At 38.3% G+C, this 20417-nt stretch overlaps 1 protein-coding gene across 2 annotated transcripts; it reads left to right on the top strand.

Annotated features, from left to right (window-relative positions):
* Window positions 1-1154: 1154 nt before the first annotated feature.
* ca5a (carbonic anhydrase Va) lies at window positions 1155-20363 on the top strand. 2 transcript variants are annotated; one of them, XM_028448900.1, is made up of 7 exons: window positions 1155-1565; window positions 10157-10354; window positions 11060-11178; window positions 12823-12918; window positions 13031-13093; window positions 16246-16404; window positions 19468-20363. In XM_028448900.1, exons 1-7 carry the CDS (start codon window positions 1424-1426, stop codon window positions 19636-19638), a joined length of 948 nt encoding a protein of 315 aa, XP_028304701.1. In that variant the 5' UTR covers window positions 1155-1423; the 3' UTR covers window positions 19639-20363. The 2 variants fall into 2 exon arrangements, with proteins under 2 accessions (XP_028304701.1, XP_028304702.1); XM_028448901.1 differs by lacking the exon at window positions 1155-1565 and adding an exon at window positions 9795-10055.
* The last annotated feature ends 54 nt before the right edge of the window (window positions 20364-20417 follow it).

Here is a 20417-nt window from a genome sequence, read left to right as displayed (position 1 = left end):
ATGGTGCACTGGGTGGCATTATTTAATTTTTAAAATATCATTCAAGTTTTTTCCTAATATTGTTCCTTTCAATGGAAGTGTACATTTTTTTGAAATATACATTTTAGTTTTTTGTTGCAATTATGTCCTATTTATGGAAACCTGTTTCGGCCACGAAAGAAACAAAATAAAATAAATCACCACGAAAAGACAATGAGTCAGTAAAGTCATATTTATGAGATAGAAAATTAAGCATTTGCAGCAGTCTACTGACACTCACCATTCTTAATTACATTTTTAATAATAATACATTCAAAACACATATTGTTGCTGTTTATTCAGTTCTTAGAATTCAACACAGTGTAGAAAATAGAAGTACATAAATACGTCTTTATTGCAAAAATAATTCTGTCACATTTTTGTACTTTTCTTTGCAACTTTCAATAATGATTTCTCATAATTATGACTTTCTTTATGATTTTGAGTTTATATCTCATATTTATGAATTTACTAACTCATAATTATGATTTTCCATGATGATTTTTTTAGTAGCGGAAACAGGCTTTCATATCATACATATCCAATAAATGGGAATACATCATATATTTTTCTATTTTGTATGATTATATATATTTTCTTAAAAAGTATAAATGTATATGGTCTGAAATATAGACATAAAAAACATTTCATGTGAGTGTTTATGTACAGTATATGACATTTTCCATAAAGTGTATCCCTTAAAGTTGACTAAAACTACCTTCAAAACACAACATTTTGTCACGTTATTAGATTCATTATTTTAGTTATTTATTGAATGTAGGATGTGTGCGATGTGCTTCGTTTTTTTTTTTTTTTTAAATGAATTACTTATTACTTTATTTCTCAAACAAACTTTTTCATCAATCATCCAGGCATGTGATTCTGTTTTTTTTTTTTTTTTTTTTTTTTTTTTTAACAAAATGTATTGACAAATTGCAAATTTACAAGTCAAAAATGTAACAAAAGGAACAAACAACAAAGTCAGGGGAAAACGACGTGAATTAATTCATTGGGTGGCTGTGTCTTTGTGCTACGTCATCGTTGACACCCCGCAGCGGCAGCTGCTGATTGGCCGGTAGCTCCCACTACACCCCTTCATTTACATGCAAATACCCTTCTCTAATCTTTCGTTTTCATAACATCAAAGGTTTTCACGTCATTCTTCCCATTAAACCTGCACATGTGGGCGCTTTTGATCCACCTTTAGCAGCTTTTGACAGCTGTGGACACATGTGACAGAGTAGAGAACGGGTACTGTCTCCGCCTCCCTCTCAGCGGAAGGAGACCCGGGCAGAAGAAGCAGGAACCCGCATAAACACACGGTGTTTCCCGGGTTCAGGAGCTCCCCGGAAAGTGTTGAAAGAACCCTTTAGGTACTGAAGCTGGTAGCGTTCTCTCTGTGAACATGGTGACTTTGTCCGCAATGCTACGACCGCTGGTTACACAGTTTCACCAGCAGCTCGTCAGACAGGCGAGGAGTCATCGGATAACACCCGTCCGGAGGTGTAACCTGACGGCGTGCTCCAGCAAGTATGTGCTCTCCTCCGGTGAGTAGTGTACCGCATGCTGGTGGTGATGATGTCAGCTTTTTAAAAAAATAAATATATATATTATTATTATGGTTACTATCACCCTACCCGTGTCCCTGTGAGTGTGAACATTGTTGTTGCTTTTCAAGGTGGTGACACTGACACACACATCAATAGCTTTACATAGCATCAGTAAATACAGCAGCAGAACAGTCACTGCCGTTGTTAGGAGAGTGTATGTGGAGCGGCTCAAAACATGGACTGGAATACACACCATTAGGATCAGGGTTTTGTTTTTTGTTTTTCTTTTAGAATTTTAATTTTCCTTTTTACATCTTTTAAACAATAATTATTTTCATTTATCTAGTTATAACTTTTCTAATGTTTTTATTTCATTTCCTCATTTTATAATTTTTTTTTGTATTTTGGAGCGCTATCATGTGCTGAGGCTCCATGTTTTCCAGAAAAAGTGGGTTTTTTTCTTCGTAATTTCTTTCTTTTTTTTCTTTTTCTTTTTTCCCTTTTACAGTTTTATTTATATATATATATAATTTCCATTTTTTTTTTTTTTTTTTTTTTTTTTTTTAATTTTATTTGATATTTCGGAGCAGTCACATATATGATGTGCTGCTGAGGCTCCATGTTTTCCAAAGAAAGTGTTTGTTTTTTTCTTCCTAATTTCTGTTTTTTTTCTTTTTCTTTTTTTTTTTTCCTTTTCACTGTTTAAAAAAATCTATATATTATTTTCATGTATTTTATTTTATTTTTTCATTTTATGTGGTATTTTGGATGACTCACATCTATCAGAATCAAAATTATTTTATTAATCCCTAGGGGAAATTGCTGTGCTGAGGCTCCATGTTTTCCAAAGAAAGTGTTGTTTTGATCTGATCACTGTCCTATGTAAGGGGTCATCAGAGGCCCTTTGACCCACATTTCTGCAAATCACCACTTTGTTATGTAGTCAGAGAAGCACAGATAATGCAGTTTATGGTGAACACTTGGAGAATAGAACACTTTTATTGATCCCCTGAGGGGGAATTCACATGTGCAGCAACACAATATAAGAGCAGAGAGTAAGAACCCAAATAAATACTAAGATGTGATAATAGTGCAAAATGTGGACATACATAAATTAGGAAAAACAACAACAGCAAAACACAAACAACAAATGTGCAAATGACAATTGAGGAATTGGGTTGGGGGGATTTCATAGTGATCAATAATTTTTTACCTCATTAATGAACATGCATGTTATACTACTATATATAATAATAGTACATGTTTTAAAAAAAAGGGTATGTTGAAAAAAGATTTCCATTTTCACCATGACATATATGGTGGCAAAGATGGTGTGAATTAATTGCCAATAAATATATATTATTATCCTAAATATGTTAATGTGGATTTTGTTGGGTTTTTTCTTTCTTATTCTGAATTTTATATTTTGATAAGCGCATTGATATGACTTTATTGTAATTTGCGCTTTACAAATGAAGTTGAATTCAATTGAATATGGAAAAGTGAAATCAATAAGGAAAGGGTTTGATGCTTTTGATAATAAATACAAAACAATATCAGGAGGAGCTGAAATGACTAATCTATCCAAGTTGATCAACTAAAATTGTAAAGTTATGTTTGTTAGATTCTGGATTATCCTAGGACCAATTGTTTATTTTTTTTTGTGTCATGTTTTTTCATAGGTGGAACCTGAATGGGCAATAAATAGGTTTTTACTGAAAAACCTGAAGCACATTTATGTAAATTAACCAAGCGCCATCCAAAAATTGAAAAGATAATGTTTTTTTGTTTTTTTTTAGAAATAATTAGACTAAAATCCTAAATGTAACATTTTCAGACACGATATTGACAGAGAAGAACAGTTAACTTTTTCATCCATCCTTGACAATGCATGTCCTGCTCATTACAAATCCATAGAGTCAATCAATCAATCTTTTATTTGTATAGCGCCAAATCATAACCAATGGTATCTCAAGACACTTTACAGTAGAGCAGTCTTAAGGACGGACTCTTCATTTTATGGATATACACATATGCATATATACGTATATACACATACATATGTATCCCACTCCCAACATGAATTCATCATGGCGGCAAGGAAAACCGTCTGTTAAGCAGCAGGAACCTTGTGTGGATCCCATTCCTATGATGAACAGCCATCCACGTTATGCTGTGTTGGGTGTGTGCAGAGGAAAGGGTGGAGACAGAGTTGTTGAGACTCTGTAACTCCACACTGAGGATCCCACGGACCTGCAAGACAAAAGCCAGAAGGAGTACAGGAGCAGACACACAAGGGAAGAAGCAGAGATAGAGGGAGTGTTCGAGGGAGGAATGGGACCCTCTCCGGTCCCTCTCTAACCTAAATGACCTCTCTCTTAACGCCCTCTCCAACCGAGCATGCCAGACCCCCCCGGCAGTCTATGCCTATTATGAGCTATGAGCTGGTTCCTAACTAAAAGCTTTACCAAAGAGGAATGTTTTGAGCCTAACCATAAAGGTAGAGAGGGTGTCTGCCCCCCGAACCGTGGTTGATAGATGGTTCCAGAGAAGTGGGGCCTGATAACTGAAAGCTCTTCCTCCTATACTACTTTTAGAGACAAATGGAACAACGAGTAGGCCAGCATTTTGAGAGCGTAGTGCTCTGGGGGGATTGTATGGCACTACAAGCTCCTTGAGATAGACTGGTGCCTGTCCATTTAGGGCTTTATAAGTGAGAAGAAGAATCTTGAATTCTATTCTATATTTTATGGGAAGCCAATGCAGAGAGGCTAATACAGGAGTAATGTGATCTCTTCTCCTAGTTTTAGTCAGTACACGTGCTGCAGCATTTTGAACCAGCTGAAGTGTCTTAAGTGACTTGCTCGGGCAGCCTACTAAAAGAGAATTACAATAATCCAGTCGAGAGGTAACAGAAGCATGGACTAGCTTTTCGGCGTCGCTCTGAGACAGGATAGATCTGATTTTAGCAATGTTACGGAGATGAAAGAAGGCAGTTCTTGAAGTTTGTTTTATGTGAGAGTTGAAGGATAAGTCCTGATCAAATAGAACCCCAAGGTTTCTAACAGTTGTGCTTCGTGCCAGAGTAATGCCATCTAGGGCAGTTAGGCTAGCATAGGTTTCTCTAAGGTGTCGTGGGCCCAGTACAATGACCTCAGTCTTGTCTGAGTTAAGAAGAAAGTCTTGAATAAAAACAATCTTTTTATTTTTTGTAACAAAGAGCATCTTCCTATGTATCTTGGTTGCTAAATCAGTTTCAGTTCTTTATGAACTCTTAGAGCTTTGGTTATTAGGGATGTCCCAATACAACTTCTTCACTTCAGATACGATACCGATAATGTCGCCTTGAGTATTGGCCGATACCGATATTGATACGATATCAGAACGAATCATACATACTTTTATTACTTATTTTGTAGTGTGGAAGGTTAGAAAAGGCTTGATCGTGTGATGTTACTCAGAGAACAATAGTCAGCAACTAGGGATGTAACGATTAATCGTAAGGCAGTTAAAAATCGATTCATAGGTATCACGGTTCATATCAATACTCTGAAAATTGAATCGCAGTGCTTTTTTATCCTTCTCTTGTCTAGAAGTGTATGTGGCGGCCATAATTGCCTACTACTCTTAAACATGTTAATAAATGATTCCTTACCCCTTTAGCACCGAAAGAATATCTGTAATATTAAGTGAATATCTGTAAAAGTCACGTTTTTCTATTAGCTCTGTCTGCTAGCATAGCATCTCTTCTTGACTGCGAGAATATCTGCATGCCAACCGACCACTGGTTTACCAGCGCCCTCTGCTGGTCAAAACAAATATCTTATGTAAATACAGTGTAATAACTGTGTGTCCAATTGTTAAGGCACAAAATACATTTTCAGTTGAACTTTTAAAAAGAAAAAGAACTATTATGCAGTTTTGCATTGTTTACTATAGAACCAGAATTTAAACTAATAGGCTTCTTCATTTGTATTATTCCTTTATTTATTTCATTCAGGATTTATTTTTAGGTAAACTGTAATGTTTTGAATAGTTTATCAATGGATTCTTTTGACAATTAAAAATAAAAGGAAAATAGTACAGTATTTTCTAGTTTTTTCTCCGAAAAAAAATAAAGGAATATTTTTCATTCATCATTTGCCTACAGTCCCATTTTGTAAAATAAATCGTGAGAGAATCGTATCGTGAACCCAGTATCGTGAATCGAATTGTATCGGGAGTTGAGTGAATCGTTACATCCCTATCAGCAACAGTAGGTATGAGAAAAACTGACCCATTTATTATTAACCAATTGGTTCCATAATATTGACAACATTCTTCAATTGTATATATCGGAGATTTTAGATGCAGTCCGATAAAATCCGATATTTGTTTTCTGGCTGATATCGGACATTAAATACAAGGTTTCATGTGAACTTTTTCTGGTTCTTTCTTACAAAAGACAAATAACAACTCTGTGGATGTCGTCAGTTCTAAATGTTGTCTCTGATACAATTCCTTCCCACAGTTTTGATGCAGCTGCAGAGACACTGAGCAGGTTGGACGGGTACCAACTGTTTCCTCACCACACCCTTAGCATTACTACTCTGATGCTCGCTAGTCACTACCAAACCACAGTCAGAGTCATGTTTCTTTGACACAGTCTTTAACAGGAAGAAGAAACTATCAATGTGTCTGTGATTAGAAACAAAGAACAAGTTTTCTCTGCAGTGTGCCAGAGACAAAGCTCACCCTACGTGACAGAAAAAGAACAAAGGGGAATCATCTCAGTGTTATCTTGCAATGCAGGAAGTACCGTTTTTCTCTCGACTTGTGGCCTCAAGACGCTGAAGTTTGTGTTGCAAGTTTTTCAACCAATGGCATCGCAACAAGTTCATCCTTTGATTTCCTCAAGTTCGGAAAAAATCTCTTGTGTGAAAATAAAGAATTGTTAATGAAGTAAAGAGAGACAAAATCACACACAATGAGGGGAATTAGACACAGTGAGGGGTGTGTGTTAGCATTTTAGCAATTGTTTACATCAGTGGGATTTCGCTTGTTTGATTCTTGTTGGCCAGGCTTTACAAAGGGCACGTGTTTGTTTGTTGCTTCACTGTTGTGGGACATATTTGACATCGACAATAATCAGCTGGGATGTTTACTGACACTGTGAAGCGAAATCAGTAAAGATAATACTAAAATAAAGTTTGGCACTTGCATTACTCGTTTAATCGCATTTGTTACTTCTTAAAATATTCGTCAAGCTTGTACATGACTTTTTAAAACTAAATTTTTTTAGGGGCGTCTCGATCCGATATTGATAGCGGAGATTGGTCCGATATCAGCCTGAAAACAAATATCAGATTCAAATTTCCGATTTTTGTTTTGTTTTGTTTTTTGCAATTTTTTTTTTTTTTTTTTACTTCATTCAGTTGTAGAATACTGTAGATATTATGTTGAAGGTTAACATTTATGTAACCAATTGGTTAATAATAAATGGGTCAGTTTTTCTCATGCCTACTGTTGTTGACTATTGTTCTCTGATCAAGCCTTTTTTAGCATTCCACACTACAAAATAAGTAATTAATATTTTTTTATGAAAAAAAAGTAATAAAAGTATGTATGATTCATGCTGATATTGTGTCGAATCAATAAGGGGAATCAGCTGATACGCAAGGCTGCAATATCGGTATCATATCAGAGATGAAAAAGTTGTATCGGACATTCCTAAGTTTTTTGTAACTCATGGAATGACATTCTCTAAATATGGTAGTACTTCCCTCTGTGTTTCTCTTTGTAATGGTTTTAAAGGGATACTCAACCTAAATGCCAAAGTCAGCACAACTGAAATACTATTATATGGAACCTTTCCTTTGGAATGAGAGGAGACTCAGAAGCTGCAAATGGATAAAAACAAAAGCACTTTAAAGGCACGTTTGTGAAGGTTGCCATATTTAACAATTTTTTTTTACTCAAGGAAGTGTGCTATGATGCACTGAAATCTCCAAAATGGCAGTGGCCACCCATAAAGAGATGTTACGTGTAGTTGAATGGCTAAAGTGGATATAAATGACTATTCTAATTCAGAAATGGTCAAGGAAGTTCATCATAGTCACATAGTTTGATCAAATTGGACATTACAGGATTGGACTGGCCCCAGAAGATTAAAGTAGGCTCTAGTTTTCCTATTTTTGGGAATGAATAGTTTATACAAAGACTTAATATGTCTGTGAAGATTCTCATTCATCCTGTTGATTTGCTTAATTAAGTTTTTCTTGAAAATGTTTCACATCTCATAAACCGCCTAGCTGTGAGTCCTGGTGGGATTTATACTGTGGCGTTGATGTGGCTGATTTCACATATTTCATTTTATATGCATGCGCACGCTTCATTAAGGATAAAGACAGGAAATACTATATTTCAAAAACTGGGATGGGAGGCTCACTGGATTTTTAAAAAATTTAATTAGTTTATTTAATTCTTTTCTTCCAGTATGACATCACCAAAAGAGAACTAATGATCAGAAACCACCTGTTAGGTTGTTTTTGACTGCGCGGTTGACTGGAAATTGGCGGATTATCTACTGGTGCTTGTAACTTGGTTTTAAACACACAAATATGATAATACCATCAGACTGTTTTTTGACGTATTGCGTTCTTATTTTGTTTTGTTTTTTCAACATAATTATGGACAATGATTCTATGCTACTGTTTGGATTGTTTTATAAGGTTTAAAAAAAGACAATATAGTAACAGTAGATGTTGGGCAGACAATTAAAGATATAAGGATTGAAGTGTTCTAAAAAAAAACTTTTAATAGCAGTACTTGATGTTTTCTTAAAATAAACTAAAGCTATGACGCTGAAAGGAAACCTCCTGTCCTCCTCAGAGCAGTTGTTGATAGATTACTTAATCTATTGGTAATTATCTTTGTTCTGTGTAGTCAGGGGGACATCTGTGGGTCAGATGTTTGGATGTCGGGTTTCTCTTACATACTGATCCCTCTTTCTGATAAGCTTGGGCTGCGTCAGAATAGTCCCTCCTATCTCCTTTCCTATTAACTTTTCCATAACCCTGTGGATGACATCACGGGGTTAAGGAAAGGAGTTAGGGAAAGGCGATCACCTTTGTTTTGACAATCAGACGCACTTTAACTAGGGGACGTAATAATCTGACGGCCGCGAAGGTTCGTGACGTCTGCCGTGATGGAAAAACTACAAATTTCCAAAAATAGACTAGTACTAAAAGCACATTTATAACACTTTCCACTGATATAATCTCAAAAATCACAAGGTTTGAATGTAAATCAAAAGAAAAGAGGCTACCAGGCTACAAGGAACAAAAGTGAAACTAAATGAACGTCACATTGAGAATGGTTGCTCACACTCACCTTCCACTCAGAAATATGAATTATGTTGAATAAAACATAATGTGGCTAAAAATGTCTCTGATCCCTATTTCTAGACCCACAGTGTGGCTGTTTTATGTCAGTTATAATCTGATAATATCATATTATAGGGGTTTTAGATAATTTCTTTTTAAAGTTGTTCGAGGCATATTATTGCATTGGTAACTTACATGATCACCGTTACTTTGTTGTGAGTTTCCATGACCGCTCGGACCGCAAGGAATTGTGGGTCAGCATTATCTGGTCTCCTTTGGTAAAGGATACATTAGTGTTTCCTTGGCTAAAGGTTTCAGTGTTTCCTGACCTTAAAAAGAACTCAGACGCTCTTTATCATGACCACTACTTAAACACTTCCGGGGGTGAAGGAACAGTGGATAGGAAAGGAGATAGGAGGGTCTATTCTGACGTAACCTTTGAGTGTTTTTAAGAAGAAAACTGATACACATGCAAAAATATCTTTGTTAGTGTCCAAAATATGAGGGTCAGGAAGCCGACTCTCCTCAGAGGAGCGGATGAAATCCGATAAAGATGAAAATCATCTCTCAGACAGACTTGTTTGGCGCTACTCGCTGTGGAAACCTTAGCCCAGTGCTGGACCAGTGAACTGGAAACAGTAGACCGCGCTGCGACTGTGCCCTTTTGACAGGGAAGCTGTGCCTGGTAAGTGTCTCCCACTGATGTTGGATTTCAGCTGAGATGAGGGAGGCAGTGTAAGCGATCAGCGAGTAATTAGAAGTCAAGTTTGTTGGCCGAGGTTGGCTAGCCAGGGGTCAAGGTCTGCTTCTCTTGCTGTGACGGGGAGCTGGGGGCGTGCCAGGACATTCCCTGTGTCACTTATGGTACAATAACCAGCTCACTTCTGTTTCATTTAGTTACATTCTTGGAAGACAAAAAAAAGAGTCAGAGGAGTACAAGGAAGAAACGTAGCTCCTTCGTAGAGTCTTTATTTAGTTCCTTCTGGCTGCTGAGGGAAGAAGAGGAGTGGTGTGTGCATGTGGCACTCTGTTTTTTTCCTTTCATGAGGGATCTTTGGCTTTTTAAAACATATCGAAATGGACTGTTTGAGAGTTCAAGAAGCAGCTGAGCACATCCAAAAATGTAGGTGTCAGCTTTTTGTCTGTTTTTTTTTCCTCTTTTCACTCACTCAGATGATACTGAACTTAACAATCCTCTTGGATTTCTCTCTCCTCATTTTACAGTCCATCCCATGTGGAAGGGACCTCTCGTTGTACCAGGAGGGGATCGTCAGTCTCCGATTGACATTGTGGTGAGGAAGAGCGTGCTTGATTCGGAGCTGAAGCCCCTCGTCCACAAATATGACCCAAAAACCTGTCAACAGATCTACAACAATGGTTACTCCTTTTTGGTAGAGTACGATGACACTACAGACAAGTCAAGTAAGTGCTCATTTGTGTCATTTTGCTGTGAATCACTCTGAATAGCAAAACTAAATGAAATAAAGGCAAATCTTTATTCATTTTCAGGTTGCTATAGTCAAAGTCATGCTTCCCCTTTAAATTCTTGAATTGAAAAAAAATGTATGGTATGAAAAACCCAAGAGGATAATCTTTTTCCACTCTGTCTTAGAGATGTTTGAAGTTGAACCAACATCTGAACCAATAACTGCCAGCTGACTTGTAGTTCTGCTGAGCTTCTTTTTTTCCTGTTAAAGGGCTTTTCAATAAAGAATACAGTGCTACTTTACATCTCAAACACATCAGAATAAATATACACTTGATTGTTTTCCTTTTACAAAGTCTCAGCGTAGCAGACGTGACCTGCTTACGGGTGTCACATGGTCCCAGGCTTTGTGTTGTGGTCTCAGTTTGGGGCTGACAGAAGCAAAGCTACATATGTTTATAAAGTTATCGGTCGACTGATAATGAAAATGTCATATCTCGTGTTACAGTTGCACACTTTGATAAGAAGCTTATAGAGCCCTAAAGATAGTTTAGAAATGATTGTGCAATATTCCCTGTTCTTTATGGTATCATTTCCTCTTTTGAAAAAAAAAAATAACAATATTCAGCAGAATGTCATGTGGTGTTTAGGATGTGAGGTCTAGTGCACTCATGCCTGTGACCCTGGGCTCTGTGTTGCAGTGCTGTCGGGGGGTCCACTGCGGGACAAATTCCGGCTGTGCCAGTTTCACTTCCACTGGGGCGAGAACAACGACTGGGGCTCCGAGCACACCGTGGACAAGAGGCTGTTTCCTGCAGAGGTAACAATAGCTGTCATTATTAACACACCTGCTGCACAGACAGCTCCAGTTTCCTCTTTTAAGTAGGTAAAAAAAATGGGATATGGAAAAAGCAATCTGACCTGTGTTTTTTTTTTCCTTTCTCCTTATTTAAAGGGTAAGTACACCCCTGCCTTCTGCTGAGCTGCCACTAGGAGGGAAATTCAAAAAAAGTCTTGATTATGGGCATTACTGCTATAGTATGAAGACACGCCCAGCTACTTTCAGTAACCGCCCCCTCCCCTTCGTCCCCGCACACACAGAATCAAAACCCATCAGAACTGCTAGCTAACGAGCTAAACATGAGCAAGTCCGACAGTGCGGACACTTTTGAGGCCTTATGAGGACTTTTCGCTCACTCTGTCAATCCAACCTACGCGCTACAGTTTGCAAGGAAGCGGGTGTCAAGTTTTATAGGAGAGGCGGGGCCAACAGTTAAAGTGATGATGCAGGAGTTTCAAGAGCTTACCTTTCAACCAATAGCAAAATTCAGTTGTAATAGCCTGCGTCCATGCGTACTTGCATTCGTCCACTGGAATAGAAAAGGTTAGAAGTACAGTTTCTAAAAAGCCAGTTATGAAAATAGAGCTTCCCTCTTTGTTCTCAATCAGGGTTGGGATCAATTACAATAAGTTTTCATCCTCAGTCAATTACAATTACATTCTCAGTTACTAAATTTAAATTACAATTATGTTCTCAATTACTAAGCCTGAAATAAATAACCTAATAAAAGTTAACCTTCCTCTTGTGTTAGCTTTCTGTTAGCATCTCTTATGATAAACCCTAAATCAGCTGTAAAATACACAACAACAAACTAATATCTATGATCTATTTTCTTTCCTATCTATTGGTTTCCTTGTTAGGATTCCTAATCAATGAGAAGATACGTTTTAATATTTTTGGTGTGGACATCTGAGCCTTTTTTGTGCCAATATATCCCTAGATTTCAATTTATTTTTTAAATGGTAAAATGTGGAAAAGCTTGATAGGAAACATATTTTAATAATTGTTAACTACATATTATTTTATAGAATTTTCGTGGCAATTACAAAGTCAATTACAATTTAATTATGACAGCAACATATTTTTTAGCTTATAATTACACCATAATTGTAATTAATGATCAAATACGCGATTACAATTATAATTGACTCCAACCATTGGTTAACTTCATCACCTCTGCAGCACAGCCCACTGCGTTAACTACAGCTTCTGATTTAGAGTCAAACAGGAAATGATTAGATCATGGAACAAGATGGAAAGAACAGGAAGGCTGGTTGCAGAAATCCAAGAGACATTTTTTGTAGAAGTTGTATCTGTTCTAAACTCTGCACCAAGTGTACTTGAAGGGAGTTAAAAGAAGAAATCAAAGGAAGCTGGTGCTGTGTTGTGAGCCATGTCTCAGTTCTTATCTCTGTCTGGAATTTCCTGGAAAAGTAAAGAAGTGTAGTTAAAGAGCCAAATTCATCTATGAATTCAAAGCAGCTTGATTAGATGGGAAAATCAGGAAAGATCAAACTGGATCAAACTGGGCATTGAATCTGGTCCAAACCCAGTCAAGCTTGTGGTTCAGTGTTTTCTTATCCACATTCAAATCTCACTAAATCCCTTTATGTGTTTTCTCAGCTCCACTTGGTTCACTGGAACTCAGATAAATACAGTTTATTTGAAGAGGCTGTGATGGAGGACAACGGACTGGCTGTTATTGGAGTTTTTCTTAAGGTATGACACTCAAACTAATGGATGCATGTACCAATGGTTCCCAGTCTTCCTGATGGTGTTTTACTTGGTGATTACCTTGGTGAATAAAACGTATTGTTTAATCCTCCTGTAGATAGGAAAGAGACATGAGGGGCTGCAGAAGCTCGTTGATGCTTTGCCTGCAATTAGACACAAGGTAGGTCTCACACGTCTGAAGATTATATTTACGTTTTTTTTTTTTTTTTTTTAATACTTTTTTAGTTTGTCTGCACATGCTGTCAAATGTCAACACGACAAGAAGTGCAATCTTTTTTAGAGACAGCAATGCATGTTATTGAAATTAAATAAATGAATAAACCAGCCCTCCCTAAGGAAGGGTTAGAAACACTTTATTAAACAGAGGATATAAAAAGAGAGGGCAGTGTTACACCTAGGTACCACCGACCCCAACCCCCAACCCCAAGGCCCCCCGTCAACATCCCGCCCAAGTAGGGGCCACTCCGCGCCGCACCTGCAGGCATGCAAGGATGCGGCCTGCGCCTCCCGCCCCAGAAGACCCCCACCAGGACTGGCCTAGCTAGCCGACCAAGCCCGCTGGACTCCAAGAGCACCCCCCCGGGACCGGGAACCCCCAAGGGCGAGCCCCCGCATTGCGCCCCCCCCCCATTCCAGCCCACAAACTGGCCACAGTCCAGCACAAGCCACGGGGCAATGCCCCCCACCGGCGCTCGACCGGCGGGAAGGAGGCACTCCAATGACACACACCCGGTGTGGAACCACAGCCCCCAACCAAGGGCGCCCCGGACCCACCCACCAGTCCGCAGATAGCAGGACAGACCTACCAGGTGGCCGACAGCAACCTCAACCACCGTAACAGCTAGCGCCGCCCCCCAGCAAACAGTATCATCCCGAAGTGCCAAGCAGCCCCGCCCCAACCCCGGTACAGACGCCAGCACCCCCCACACCAGCGTGGCAGGCTGTCCCGGGTCCGCATACCTCGGGGACCGCCCCCAAGGCAACCAGGAGACAAGACGAGCACCAAGCCACACCTGAAGAGAAGAGGCACACCCATGCCCCGCCAGGCCAACACTGCCCGGAGAGACCCCGCGAAGAGAGCCCCTAGCAAAATCCCACCACGCCCCCCAGAGACCCACCGCCCTGCCATGTCTGATTGCACCATCCTGATGTATTTGTACTCTACACGGTGGCCCAGCCATCTGTTATATTTACGTCTTTATATAGAACAGGGGTCACCAACATGGTGAGGGCCCTCGGGAGCTCTAGTCACCAATGAGCTCCATCTAAAATCCAGGATTGAAATTCACAAAGATAAATACATTTGTGAGATGTACAGTATTTAGTTCTTAGTAAAGTTAAATACCGCTGATAAAGATTTAGTGTTACATTAACCATCTTTAAATTGTGACAAATGATTTTGAATGTTGCAGGTCTGGTGTATGGTCAGTGGTATGTTATATATAATATGATATATATTGTATATAAGATATATTTATCAAAACACAAGGTGGATTTTCTAAAAATATAATGAAAATGAAACAATTGCATAAATTAGGAGAAACCTCAACATTTCCTACATTTAATATGTTTCAATTATCCAGACAACTGTTTTTCAGGAAATGTACTTTCATCTCCTGTCAACTGCCAGTCCTCTTCAGAGGCATCTGCTGATCACTTTGGTGTGAAAAATAGCAGTCTGAATGAATAAAACCTTGCCATATTATTCTAAAAGAAGACAAGAGGAACTTGCTAGAGTTAATTCCTAGCTTTTTAAGTTACTGCTAGCCTTCCTTATTATCATTTTAACCTCTTATTCATGCAAAACCATGAAAATGTAGTTTATAAGAAGTTATCCTCTAACCCCTTCAGACTATTCAGTACCTATGAAATAACTCACAGTTTCAGAAAGGTTGGTGACCCTTGATATAAAACATACACTGAGAATAGAATGACCATGATAAAATATCTATTAAGACGTTAATAAACTTCTTTTCAGAAGAGTCTGGCATCCCCTACTGGTTATAGTTCTTCTTTTATTGAATGGTCACTAGATATTAAAGCTGCTAGAGACACATTTTTTAATAAGATAAAGACATACAGTAGTGTAGACCTCATAGATCAATAAATCGAAGGTCATTTGCTCAAAAAAAAGATGTCAAAGTTGGAAATTGCTGCACGGAAGTTAGTTTTCATCTCCATAGTAAATACATTTTTTGGAAAAGTTTCATGCATTGCATTGTGGGATGTGGACTACAGTAATTGGATGCATAGAAGTGTTTTTAGTTCATTCTTACTAAGATTTCTGGCATCTGTTTATGGGACTCCACATCCCACAATGCATTGCAAAAACATTTCCATAGATGTCAATAAGGGAGTATTTACAGTGGAGACCAAAACAAACTTTCAAGTGTCAATTTCAACTTTTTTCATTACTGCCCATTCAAAAGTGTCAGTTTATAATGTAGAAAACAGCAGAGAGCCACAGTATGGTCCACGTAGCAAAAAAGTTATTGTTATTGTCCGACCGATTAATCAGCCGGGCTAATGATTGTGGTTGAATGACTATCTGTGATAGCTATTGATTTATGAGGCCTACACCAGGGATTCTCAACTGGTGGGTCAGGACCCAAAAGTGGGCCACTGACCTCTACTGGGTGGGTCGCGCACAGCTGATAAAAAATAAATATTTAATTAGTGTCTCATGTTGGACTTGCCTTTTCCTTTGAAATAAACTTATTTTGACAGGCATGCTGTGAAATGCATGTTGCACAGGAAATATATATAAATGAATGTTTTAAAAAAATATGATGCATGCGTGTTCTCAACAGCTATTTTAAAAAAAACTAAAATTGGTTGGTTGATTTCTAAAAAAATGGGTCATAATTTAATGATTTTGGAAAAAAAGGCGTCTCCAGCAGCTTTAAGACTTACAGTTTAGATGCTCTTTTGAACTGATTCTGTCCAAATTTAAAATGTACTCCAGATTCATGTCACACTCAGACCAACCGATTCCAGGTCTTATCTTAGCCATTGTATACTACCTTATCACACCCTTTCTAATCATTATTGGCCATATATTGATGGCTAATGACCAGTTTATCACGAGTGTTATCAAGGAACATTCTAACATGAGCCATGAAGTGTAAACCTGGTCACACTACAGTAAATCAATAATCAGCCAATAGGGACTGTAGTGGTACAAAGGCTGGTTAGTTTGTTTCAGTCCATGGTTACGTGGTGAAATTCTCGTCTTCTGCTTTGATGAATCAGTAATCAAAGCAACATGAAGATGAACTAATGGTGTGTGTGTGTGCGTGTGTTGCTCTGCAGGGAAGTGAAGTGGAGTTCACTCATTTTGATCCAGGGTGTTTGTTGCCAGCCTGCAACGATGACTACTGGACCTACCACGGCTCTCTGACCACACCGCCTCTGACTGAGTCTGTTACCTGGATCGTCATGAAGCAGCCCATAGAAGTCAGCCATGACCAGGTATTTTTTTTCCATGTTTTATTTATTCTATGAAGCTGCACCAGGTGTTACATTTCTATCAGCCCGTGCAATATGTTTTCTCTACACAATCTCTGTCCAAATCTGTGATGGTGCTTTAAAGTAAATGATTGTAAATATTAGAGAAGATAAGAACAGATGTTGCTTTGCTGCCCCCAGGTGGACGATGATTGTGAAACTTTAGAGGAACTGAAACCTCTTGATACTTCATGTTGGATTACAGAAAAGCAGACAATAAATTAATCTCCACTGGTGCGCAGCCTCTCTCTAAGTCAATAAAGTTGCAAACAACGATTATTTTCATAATCAATTATTTGGTCAACAAATTACTCGATTAATTGATGAATCCGATTTTTTTCTTAAGACACAGTTTATCTAAAAAGCACATTTAAACCCTGCTTAAGCTGAGTAAACTGAAATAAAAGTGCCTTTCCTGCACAAACAAACGCACACACAAACACTGGCGCGTGAAAACACAAACAAAAACTTGTGCGCGCACACAATAACACAAAATCACTCGCGTGCCCACACAGAAACACTCAATTGTGCACTCGCACAAACACTCGTGGTGCGCGTAAACACACAGACACTCATGCGTGCACACACAGGCGGTATGCTACAAAGCTAGATAATTATATCCTGGATTTATCTTCATTAGCTGGCTTTACCAAACCAAACATTGTCCGTCAGACAGAAGCTGTCCTACGAATCTAGATTACAACAAGCTGAGTTAATAGAGTTGATTTCAGTCTGGTTACTGGCACGCTCTAGTGACGGAGGTGGACATTACAGCGTCAGACCAATCACAATCACTGAGAAACTGGAGAGCAACTTACGTCAGAATTGACAAATAATTCTTTAAAATCATGAAGAATTAAAATCCGTAATTCAGAACAAAAACAACACTGGTGCTACAGTAAAAGCAGAAAGTAATTAATGCAGGACTTGATGAGTGTTAATACTGAAATTAGTGAGATCATAAACAGAGAATAGACAGACACTCTGATCAGTTTCACTTTTTCTTTTAACTTGTCCGTGGCTCTGATGCTGCGTTCATGCAGATCAGCCTAAATCACCACGGTGATTTAGCTCCGTAAGACATTAGCGAGCTTCGTAGGACAGCACACACTGATTAAAACCCAGAAGTTAGTGCAATAAGAGGTAATTTAGCTTTGTAGTTCTGCAGGTAAAGCAAATGCAATGAATCAATTATTACATTTGTTGACAACGCTTTTAATAGTCGATTTTTATCGATTTTATCAATTCGTTGTTGCAGCCCTAGAAATCAATAATATGCATCCCGTCATCACTGTTGACCACAGTTAAAAAAAGTACAAAAAGCTATTTTATATTTTACTAAATGAAACATCTGAATAAGATGTTGCACATGAACCTCGATATGTTTAATATTTCAGAAAGTTAATTTTTTCCAGACAGACTTTTTCGTCATTTTATGTGGTCTTCACATATGAAAGGCAGAGTGATTTTAATTTAAAAAAAAAATAAATAAATAAAAACTTGTTTGGCTTTATTTGTGTTCTGTGTGAATAAATGAGAAGTTTGCCATTTACAATAAAAAAAATAATCATAAAATAGTTTGATGTTAATGGTTCAAAGAAATTCAGGGTGAATGGATGCCCCCCCCCCACATATTTTCACCTCGCCAAATCTGGCCCTCTTTGCAAAAAGTTTGATCACGTGAGTCATACGTGAGTCAGATGCAAAGCTATCAATCCCCCTTTGATTAGATGGACTAAATGGCTTTTTACCAGAAATAACATCTCATCTTTCTTTACAGTCTGTGTCACGTGGTTTACTGTAGCTTATGATTGAAAGCTATGGTTTACCAATACAATAAGAACACTTTATTATCAGGACTATTTCAATGGATGTAAATGTGTGTCGAGAGCATGAGAGCAATCATTGTGTGGAGTATTGACCGTAAAATTCAACAAACAGGAATGTTGGACACCTCACCTAATGTTTCTATTGACGTGAAACACCAAGAAAGAGGAAATGACCTGCAACAGGAAAATGAGAAGGAAAAAAACAGTCACTCTTGGGTTTGTCCAACATAAATAATTACACCCTGCATGTGCACAGTCAGCTCTTTTCTGTCAGTCTAAAAAAACGAATTCAGAATATAAACTGAGCTAACTAACGGAATAAAAATGTAGTTAACGTTTGAGATAGAAATGACCTGCTGCACTCAGTTTTTAGACTCAAAACGCTACTGACTTTGTTCTTGTTCTTCTTGTTGTGTACACTAGTTAAAATCACTACTCCTCTGTTATTCGTGAACAGATCAGGCTGAAATTTGGGAGGTATAATTTGTGGATGTGTACGCATTGGCGCTCGGAACCCGATTTATGATTAAGAGCCCAGGGGGGCCCCAAGGAGCCCCAAAAGAAAAAAAAAAAACGAAAGTCGATTTCTAATCTATTTGCGACTCAAATATTATGATGGTTGGTGGTACCGAATCATTGGCACATACCAATATATAAATGGGACCCGTTATCCCGTACATGTCACGGGGGCGCCAGGGGCCCCCTGGGTGCCCCATTTTTCAAATGACTACTCCTTCGTTAGTTCACTTTAGATCGGAATGCAGTTTGGTATGAATACTCTATGAATGAATATGTTGAGACGCTTGAAGCCCTTTTTTTTTAAATGGGGCTCGGGAGCCCACTTCCCGTTTTTGGTCATTTGTGACATATCGTTTTAATGGTAATTCAACGTAGATTATGATTATGCCGCACACAATTCAATTAGGTAGCTCAGCTTTAAAACAGCAATTATAATGAATGATGCCATAATTGTAATTAATTATCAATTATGCAACTATAAATAATGATAATAAGTCAGTTTTATAAAGCAATTTTCAAAGAAAACTCAAAGATGTCTTACAGGAAGCAATAATGGACCCCAACCCTGGTAGTTACTAACCTTAATTCAACACTGTGTATGATTGCACCTCATAAGTAGATGAGGTCTTGCACTGGTCTCTAACAGTGTGTGTGTGTTTTTGTGTGTGTGTGTCCTCAGCTGGCCGTGTTCAGGAGCCTGCAGTTCACTTCCGTGGACGAGGACGTTCAGAAAAGTATGGTCAACAACTTCCGTGTGCAGCAGCCACTCAGGGGCCGCACCGTCCGCTCCTCCTTTACTCCATTCCTCCAGGGGCCTCTGAATGCAGACGGCAGCAAGCACAGTCACTGATGCTGCCCTACCAGTGTGCTCACTGTTACTGGGACCAACACAGTTTGACTTTGTTTTTTCTATCTCATCACAGCACGACTGCTGTAGATATTCAGTTTTTATGAGCTCCGATTACGCTGGGTGCAGATTTTAGATATCATTTGTAGGGTTTTACTTACAGGTGGTGGGGAGATATGTCTTTTAATTATTGACGCTCGACTACAACATTTTAACTTGTGGTTATCCTAATCCTAATGACCACCAGTTACCAGTCAAGTATGGTGATGGTGCAGGAAACATAGTATATGTTGTTTTTAATAGTTTTATCAACCTGAATGATAAAAAGTATGCATCTTTGTGCCTTTTTTTTACCTGGAGTTTTGCATTGGACGCCGTCTGCTAACATGACTCTGATCTGCTGGTTTAGATCTTTTTATCCACATAAGGCACAAGTGTCAAACTCGAGGCCCAGGGGCCAAATCCAGCCCTTTAGCGCCTCCAATTCGGCCCTCAGCAGAAAGCAAGAAAGTCAGAGAAACCAAATCATATCTTCAAAAATAATACACAAATTCATTAAAACTTCAAAATATTAGCAGGGCTCACATTCTCCTTCATGCTAATATCACGTGGCAGACATCTTTAATCTCAAATTGTTAAAAGAAATATAAATAAAAATATAAATATATATATATATGTAAAGTTTTCCAAATTTTCTTCAAATTATTCCACAAAATTACCCCAAATTACATAAAAATGGGTAACAAAATCAAATAAATTAAAAGTAAAGATCCTGCAGGGAC

The sequence above is a fragment of the Gouania willdenowi genome, chromosome 6, assembly GCF_900634775.1.
Source record: "Gouania willdenowi chromosome 6, fGouWil2.1, whole genome shotgun sequence".
NCBI lineage: Eukaryota > Metazoa > Chordata > Actinopteri > Blenniiformes > Gobiesocidae > Gouania > Gouania willdenowi.
The sequence above is the reverse complement of the archived record's forward strand: the minus strand, read 5'-3'. Positions and strand labels throughout refer to the sequence as shown.